This window comes from Drosophila mojavensis, unplaced genomic scaffold (assembly GCF_018153725.1).
Source record: "Drosophila mojavensis isolate 15081-1352.22 unplaced genomic scaffold, ASM1815372v1 contig_80, whole genome shotgun sequence".
Lineage (NCBI taxonomy): Eukaryota > Metazoa > Arthropoda > Insecta > Diptera > Drosophilidae > Drosophila > Drosophila mojavensis.
Genome location: NW_025318906.1, coordinates 432,421 through 441,476, shown reverse-complemented (window position 1 = coordinate 441,476; position 9,056 = coordinate 432,421). Strand labels below are relative to the sequence as shown.

General features: G+C 41.7%; 1 protein-coding gene across 1 annotated transcript; it reads right to left on the bottom strand.

Moving 5' to 3' along the window:
• Window positions 1-631: 631 nt before the first annotated feature.
• LOC122757663 lies at window positions 632-2,927 on the bottom strand. Its single transcript, XM_044010536.1, has 3 exons — window positions 2,370-2,927; window positions 761-2,279; window positions 632-660 (listed from the first exon to the last, which is right to left on the bottom strand). Exons 1-3 carry the CDS (start codon window positions 2,925-2,927, stop codon window positions 632-634), a joined length of 2,106 nt encoding a protein of 701 aa, XP_043866471.1.
• Between the last annotated feature and the right edge of the window lie 6,129 nt (window positions 2,928-9,056).

Genomic DNA, 9,056 nt, shown 5'->3' with positions numbered 1-9,056 from the left:
GAAGTTGATCAGATGCCGGATCCCATGCAAGGCCAAGTGTCTTTGTAATGTCGCTGCCATCGTTGAACCTAATGAGCGATTCCTTGTCGCAGTCTGTTACGCCGTCCAGTACCATGGGATGGCTTGAACACCACTTCCTCAATTTAAACTTCCCACATGCCAAGATTCCAGCTGTCTCTTGCATAACAAGTCTTGCTTCTTCGACTGAATTTCCTCCACTAATCAAATCATCAACATAGAAATCGCGAAGCAGTACGTCGGACCCGACTGGGAATGCGTTCCTTTCATCTACGGCAAGCTGATGCATGGCGCGCACAGACAAAAATGACGCTGGTTTTGTTCCATATGTTACCGTATCAAGCCTGAAAACTTCCAACTCATCATCTGGCGAATTCCTCCATAAAATGCATTGTAGATAGCTGTCCGGCTCAGGTATTTTCACGCAACGATACATTTTGCAAATATCGCCGGTGAGTGCAACTGGATAAGATCGGAAGCGCAATAATATGTCGACTAATTTTGGCTGAATGACGGGACCCTGACATTAGAATGTCATTCAACGAATGCCCAGTTGTTGTAGATGCAGATCCATCAAAGACGACGCGAAGCTTGGTAGTTGTGCTATCATCCTTCAGAACGCAGTGATGAGGAAGAAAATATCTGCATAGATGGAATGAATTTAGAGGAACGCGTGACATGTGACCAAGTTCAAGATACTCTTTCAGAAATGCTGAGTATTGAGACTTTATATGCGGCAAACGACTCAATTTCTTCTCCAAATTGAGAAACCGATGTCGCGCTTGCTCATAAGAATCTCCAAGAAGCTCACAACTAAGCTTAACAGGCAGGCGTACTGTATATTGGCCACTAGCCAATCGATTGTAATGCCTCGCAAAATGCGCTTCGCAGTCTGAGTCTTCCTTGCTGAACTTTACAATGGAATCGCTGCAGCGCTCAACTTCCCAAAAGCGACGAACGAGACTGTCCAACTTGATATCAGCACAGGAGTCTGTAATCGGATCCAAAGGCGTCTTTGAAGCTATTAGCACGGAGTTGTGGTTGCGAGCCTCGCCACCTGATACAACCCAACCAAGACGAGTCTTCTGTAACAATGGAAGTCCAGGCATCAACTTGATTTGTCCCACACAGAGCAAATCATAAAACAGGCTAGCTCCGATAAGCAGATCTACTCGTTGCGGCCTATGGAAAGCTGGATCTGCCAGCACTATATTTTGCGGTATGCTCCAATTGCTCGTATTCACATTAGAACTGGGCTGCCTGCCAGTTATATTTGTAGCTACCATAGCCGTTATGCTAGTTGTATATTCAGATGCATGAGCTTGAAGAGTGAGGCAAATGCTGCTGCCATCCATGGCAACATTGGAGTCGCCTACGCCGCATACAGATGCCACCGATTTTGTTCTCTTAAGTTGCAGGAGATTCGCAAATCTGGCTGTAATGAGATGTAGTTGAGAGCCTGAATCTAAAAGCGCACGACAAGGAACAAGCTCGCCAAACCGATTCCTTGCCAGAACCACTGCGGTAGCCAGGAGCACAACATCGCTGTGCCGATCCTTGGATAAGAGAGTAGTGGCTGGTGCTGAGGGCTGAGGGATGGTCTGTACTCTTGATGTTGAAGATTGTTGATGGGGCGGAATTGCTGCCTGCGATGTGCTGGAGTGGCCGAGATGAAGAAGCGTATGATGCTTGACTCCACAGACCCGACAACTGCGCGAGCCACATTGTCGCGACTGATGACCTCCCTTGAGACAATTCAAACATAAGCCAGCCTTTCGGACCTCATTCAGGCGAAGACTAGGAGACAAGTTTGCGAATCTTGGGCATTTGTAGATTGTGTGCTCAAGATCATTACAAAAATTGCAACTGTGAGTACTGTGGCCGGTTACGAGAAATGCTGATCTACTGGTAGCAACCTTACTGCAAGAATTCATCGGCTTACTTGACGAATAGTTTGTAAGAGCAAATTTCATCGATTCCAAAGTACGGCAACGAAGCTCAAGAAATGAGGAGACTTCTTCATATCTGGGTATCTGAAGAGCCGTCTCTGAGTTGTCCAATTTCTCTTCCCATTTAGCTTGTGAGGCCTCATCAAGCTTCTGTAGCAGTATCTGAGCAATCATGGCACTGGCTATCTGCTCTGTTGTGCCCAGACTACTGAGCGCACGCATATGGACATTGAAGCTGTCAGATAGCTCACGCAGCTTGATTATGGATCCGTTTTCTACTCTTTTGAGACCTAAGATCTTTACGATGTGGGCCTGGAAGATTAAACGTCGGTTATCATATCTCTGCTTTAATAAATTTACGGCAATTGTATAATTATCATTAGAAATTTCCAAAGAGCGAACCGTATCCAACGCTGCGCCATCGAGGCAGGACCGGAGGTGCTGAAGTCTTTCCATATTGCTGATTTCTGGCCGACTTTCAATGATTGTAGAAAACATTGAGTAGAAATCAGCCCAATTAGCATATCCACCGCTGAACGTAGGTAACTTTAATGGCGGCAACGCAGGTGCAGCCTGCAATCTGGGAGCGGATGCGCGAGGAGGGTCACTTGGACGACTAAACGTGGAACTATGATGCACTTGAGCAGTACGACTTTGCACTTCGGACATTATTGTTGACTGCATGACCATTATTAAATCATCAAAGTCAGTGCGCAAATTGCTGGACATCTCAGTAAAGTCGAGCTCCTCTAGACTTTCATGGGCCTTGCTAAAGGAGTGGCTTAGCTTGTCGATATGCTCCAGTAGAACATTTAGAGTGCTGTCACTGTGATCGGCAAGAGCATCTGAATCGACCTTGGATTGTAGCTTTTTTACGCGTTCAAATACCGACTGTACCTTGAGCTTATAAAACCGCACGCGATCTTCGGGAGCAACTGCACTAGCATCTAAATTCGCCATGACGAGTACAGCAAGAGCAACACGATAGAGTTCAAAGTCGTTGGTGCGAGCGCGATTGCAAGAGTAAGTAAATGTATATATGCTATAGCGCAGACTTGGAATAAGTCGTATTTGTCGAGCAGAGTACTTGCAACTTTAATAAACTGGCAAAGAATTATATTATGGTACTCAAATAATATACACGTATGAATTGTTGCACACCGGTACGATTATTATGGACGCGCTCGTATCGCAGCCGTGGCGAAAAAGTGCAATGTCAACGAAGAATAACGGCAAGCATGTAATTACACTGTGCTTATGCAAACTTAATCACTTATAGATTGAAGCTATAGAACACGCAGTTACTAACCATAGACATAGTTCAGAAATTAGTTGATTCTTTATTAGATTGTCATTTGCAGAAGTTTTCGCAGGTGTACTACTTTTACGGGCGCCAGTGTATTGCAGACCGAACGAAAGAGTGTCTGGCGAATTGGCAAAGTAACGGCACGCAACTAATCGCTATATACACTGCTTATGTTCACGGGTGTATGTATGTATGTGATGCTGTCAATATATATATGCAAATATGTAAAGAAACGAAAAGAGATCACGTCGGGGTCACCAAATGTTGAGCTATCGAGATTTTTCGAATAGCTTTAAATTATTAAACGATTGAATTTACTTAGTGATTAGTTTATTAGCGATTATTAGAGTTTACAGAGTTTATGTGATAGACGCGAGCAAGCGACTAGTCTGTCGTGCTGTCCGCTACTATGTTTGTAATAGTCAATCTAACACTGCATCTGCTCTAAACAAGAGTTAATTGCATACTAACTACAATGTACGCGAGCCGGCGGATTAAGCTGAGCCGGTGCGTGGGTGAAAGAGACAACGCAAAAGGGAGAGCGTGATCTCCGTTACAAATTCTCTTACATGATAACATATTCTATGAACTGCCGCTCTTAATTACAATGAAGCGATGATTGCTGAGCCCAACATAGGGTATGCGCATCAAATATAATTTGGCTGATGGAGCGCCTTAAATGTCCTTGTGCCACATGCTATATATATGTATATAAATATAGAGAACGAGAATATAAAAGCAGGGATGAAGAAAATGAAAGAAAAGATGCCTTATTTTTTGCACAATTTTTATGGGCCTGCTCATCTGTCTCTCCGTCCGCCCGTCCGTCTGTCCGCCTGTCGTCCTCTGTGCTGGGTCTTCTTTTTCATTATCAGGCTGGCAAGGCAGGCTTAATTGCAATGAAAGCGCAGTTTCCTGCTCGCAATTTGCAGTGCGCCATGAAATATGCAACATTATGGGGCAGCAGCCCTTTTGAGGCTGCCACCAGCTACAGCCACAGCCACAGGCCCCAGTCGACCCAGCTCTTAATCACATGAACGACACATCAACTCAATCTGTGTGAGACCAGGTGAATGATTGCAATCGCAAAAGGAGACCCATTTGCTCCTTTCAATGAATTGCAATGCATTCATCATCGTCGTCATCATCATTTTTATTATAATTTCTTTTTATTACGATTATCATTATTATTGATGTGGCACAGCTGTAAGAAAGCAGGCAATATTGCCAACCTATGATTATTATAAATTTTATTATTATCATGCATTATTATGCGAAGTATTATTATTATTTATATTTCGTATTACAACAATCATTGTCATTGTCATTATCATTGTCATTGTCATTGTCAGCATTGCCATCATCAATTTTCTTATTGCTGCTCAAGTAAAAAAACGAAGCTGCCCACTTTCGAGCGTCCTTTCCTTTAACCAATTAGCAACAGTTGCAAAAGTTAAACATGCTCACAAAATCCAATTAGCTGCCAAGTTTAGCAACTTAATGCCGAAGTTAGCTAATTAATTTGCCATCCAGATGCATATAAACATTTAAACATACATATATATGAGATATATATCTATGTGTATAGCTAAAGTGCTCTTTAGATTTAGTTGAATGAATTGCATAAGCAATTTAATGTGAACGCCGTTATTGTCCTTTAGATATTTATTAATAATCTATGCGTCGGGTATATACGTCTTTTGCTAGAGGTGTAACAGGTTGGCAAAAGGAAGCTATGTTAACAGACTTGCAAACCTGCAGAGGAGGTTAAAGGATCCATCGGAACTTAATCAATTAAATCTTTCCTTTAGTAAGCAACTTGGTTTCATTTTGTATTCCAGGATACATCCCAGTCTGAAGAACTCTCACTTGTTTTCAATTGTTAGCAAGCTGTAAGAGGCGTGGCATGTGAGCTTGCGTGCATGTGGGTGCTATTGGGGACACTGCCCATTGATAATAATTGCATCGAGAGTCGCTTTTCGCTGCGCTTTAATTGGAAAAGTTTTTCAATTTTAATTAAAACATTTGGCTTAATGCAAAATGCAGTCCAAATTAAGCACAATGTTCAGCATTCGCACCACAACAAACGATAGCAACAGCAACAACAACTCGAGCAACAACTGGGCCAACAACAACAACAACAACAACTGCAACAACGGCGAAGCTACAGCGAAAGTTTTGCAGGCCAGCAGCAAAACTACCAAAAACTAAACTAAAACTCGAACAAACTCTGCCTCTCGGTCTCTCTCTCTCTCTCTTTCTTTCTTTCTCTCTCTCTCTCTCTCTCTCCCTCTTCTACCATCTTCTTCTCTTTCTAAGACTTCAATAACTTCATTCGCTATTACATTACTCATACGCCTCGTTACACACTTTTTATCACTGGTTTTCATATATCACTCACTCTCTCCTACTTTCATTCTTTGTTTCTCAATATTGTATTTTGCATTTTTAATCTCTCATAATGCGTTATTTTAATTACGACTTCTGTTCCTCTCTGCTCTCTCTCCCCTTCTTTCTCAGTCGTTCACCTTCTTACGACCTCTCTCTTCCTTTTCGTTTGTTCTCTTTGTCTTCTCTTTTCGTCCTTATTTTTCTAACACCCAATTCAGCTAGTCATAAATACGCATACGCCTCGTATTTTTTTACTTATTTTGAAAGTTATTCGGTTTAGCCATGAGGCATTCATAGCAGACTTATACGATTTATACCACATCTCCCCACATACACCGCAATAAAGAAAGACAAATAGTTGTGTGTAATTTGCTTGTATGTCAGAGCGCGATTCGCATATGTCAAATGTCAAGTGTCAAATGCCGAAGCTCTTTGCGGATTTGCTCCTCTTTTTTTTTGTGCTCTTCTATTTTTGCACGCCAGGCAAAAGTTTTTTGCCACCATAAATTACGATTACAATCACAATTTTTGTTGTTCTTTTTATGGTTTCATTGGTTACATTTCCGCTTAGCCAATTGCCATTTGCTATTTCCGTTTCCGCTTTAGGCACTGACTGACAGTTGAGCCGAGTCTAAGCATTTAAGTTCAAGCCAAACATGTGCAAGATTTGCAAAAGATTTCTTGATTAATGATGCCACAGTAATCCCTCCCTCCCTCCCTTCTCGGCGATTCACACTCACATTTCAGATTTTCACTCACTTCAATAATGGAAGCCAAACGCTGTTCACAATGCTCGCGAATTTAGTCACAATTATTAAGCAATTAGCTCACTAATTGGCTTGGCTTTTATAAGCGGGTATCATTAAGTTGGCTCTCTCTCAAATCTTAAATAGTTGGTGGTCGTAGTACTCTAAGAGAGAAAACTTAACAGCGCGTTCAATCAAGCATGATTGAAGGCCAATGAAATCTCCTTTTTATATTTACTCTCTTTTTCATATTAGCTGAGTCTCTAGACATTGAACTGAGTATAAACTTATCCCTTGTAATAGGTCTCAAGTGCCTTAAATTGAATCGGTCAGTCAGCCATTCAATCAATCAATCATTCAATCTGTCGTTTAAACACAGTTAAGCTTTGCACATGTATTGAAATGCATTTCGGCAGATGCCAACCCCATTGTGTTTGTCCAACAATCAAACAGTAATGCAATCAGTCAGTCACTCAATCAGTCAATCAATGTAAGCTGTTGCTCAACATACTGTCAGCCCTCAGCTTCAACAGCAAGTCTCTGCTGCAGACTATCCTGAAATGCAGGTGAAACAAACAACGGATTGAAAGATTGACTGACTGACTGACTGAATGACTGAATGACTGACTTGGCTGTCTGGGCAGTTGGCTGAATTAACACTTGAATCCTGCTCAACTCTGTCTGCAGACACATCGATGCACGCTCCACTGGGCAAAGAAAATATTGTTGCACAGCCACGCCCACAGCCGCCGGCCCCTTTTGCTGTTCAGCTTCGGAAGCAGAAAGTTTGCTCTTTTTTTGCTGTTTCTCTTACTCTGGATTTTAATCACTCAAAATGTAGCCACAGCTAATTAAGTAGTGGTCCGAACTTATATATATATGTACATATATATTTATTTCTATATACATATACATCTTAGCTAATTAAGTGGACTTGTTGGAAATAATTTATTAATTTTGCAACTGGCAAATCGCATTTGGGCTCGGGCACGTCAGCTTTTATTTGCGCAAACCGAAACATATTAAAAATTTACGGCTCGTTTACTGCGATTTGTTCAATTAAGTCGATTCGTTAGGCTCCCCATTTCATTCTCTTTCATTCGCTATCCCTCTCTCTCTCTCTCTGTTTCTCTCTCTCTCTCTCTCTCTCGCTCTCTCTCAGAAGTTGGATTTCCAACTTTGAGGTTTTGGAGCTCTGCCACTTTTAATTTTCTTCAAGTTTATTTGCTCGACTCCGCTGTGATTGCTGCTGCGTCCTTTTGCTGCCTTGCCAACTTCCTCTCTCTCCCCTTCTCTCTCTTCGTCTCTTTCTCTTTTTAATTTTTATTGAATTGGCTGTGCTTAGACTTTGGAGTTGGAAATTAAACGAGCGTGGTTTATGCTTGCTTTTGCTCAAGTGCCACTGATTGTGAGACGGAGTGAAATTTAATCAAGTTTACCCACTCCTCGCCCCTTGTGGCAGCAAAGGGTTGCACGTGCAGCAGCGCCACCAACAGCAGCAGCTGGTTGCCCAAGAGTGAGGAGTGGGGAGTGGGGAACGGGCTTCACAGAACAAAGAAAACATGTCTCAAGTGGCTGGCCATTCACTAAACTTTAGCTGTTGCCCCCCAAATTGTGGCATGAGCGCCATTTGCACATGCTTGCAACATGTTTTAATATTTTCAAGGAAAACGTTTTATTGTTATTCCTGATCAGCTTCCTGGGATCTCATATAATACAAACATTTAATATTATTCTAATAATATTAAAGTATGAGAGTATAAGAGTATTAGAATATTATAGTATTAGAGTATTAGAGTTTTAAAGTAAACCCATTTAACTAAGACATACTGATTAGATAGTCTGAATCACTCATCCAATCAGTTTGCATGGTTATAGGGTCAATACTCTGCTGACTGCTTTGAGGCATCTGACATCTTCCGAAATTGGCTGAGACATTGGCGCCGACTCCTCCGCCGAGTTGTATCAAAAGAGCTGAATGACAACCACGAAATTGCGCGTAACTTGGTATAATACAATATTTGACCAATATGCCAAATTACGTATACGCTGTGTTGCACAGCACAATCATGTGTGCGTATGTGTGAGTGTGTGCGAGTGCGTGTGTAGTGAAGTGCACTCAGCTTTACAAAAGGGAACTGACTCCGCAAACCGCAAATATGCAAACAGGCAGCTGACTTCCCATGTGCAGTCGACTCGCTGCCCAAGTGAAGCTGTCCACATCAACGTAATAATTGCAATAATACGAATGCCGACACTTGCGGCCAGCACAAACAGCCAACAACAACAACAAAAGCAACAACAACAGCAAGCAACAGACGACAAACAACAATAAACCAGGGCAAAGGATGCGAACGTGATGGCATTTATCTAAAACAGAACACGAGTACGAAAACGAATTGCGAAAAATAAAATAAACAACAGTTTAACAACACTGTTATCAATAACAAGGGTGAGCGACGAGACTGAAGAGTCAGCGTTGCTTAACTATCGATATAATTGTGAGAGTTCTAGCTGTTTAGACTTTAGTTTATGGATGGAAAAATACTCTTTGCAACACTGTTATCAATATCGTATAGCTTCAAGAAACTTTTAAAATATCTATTAAAATAAATATTGGAATCACACTATGAAAAGGCAAATAAG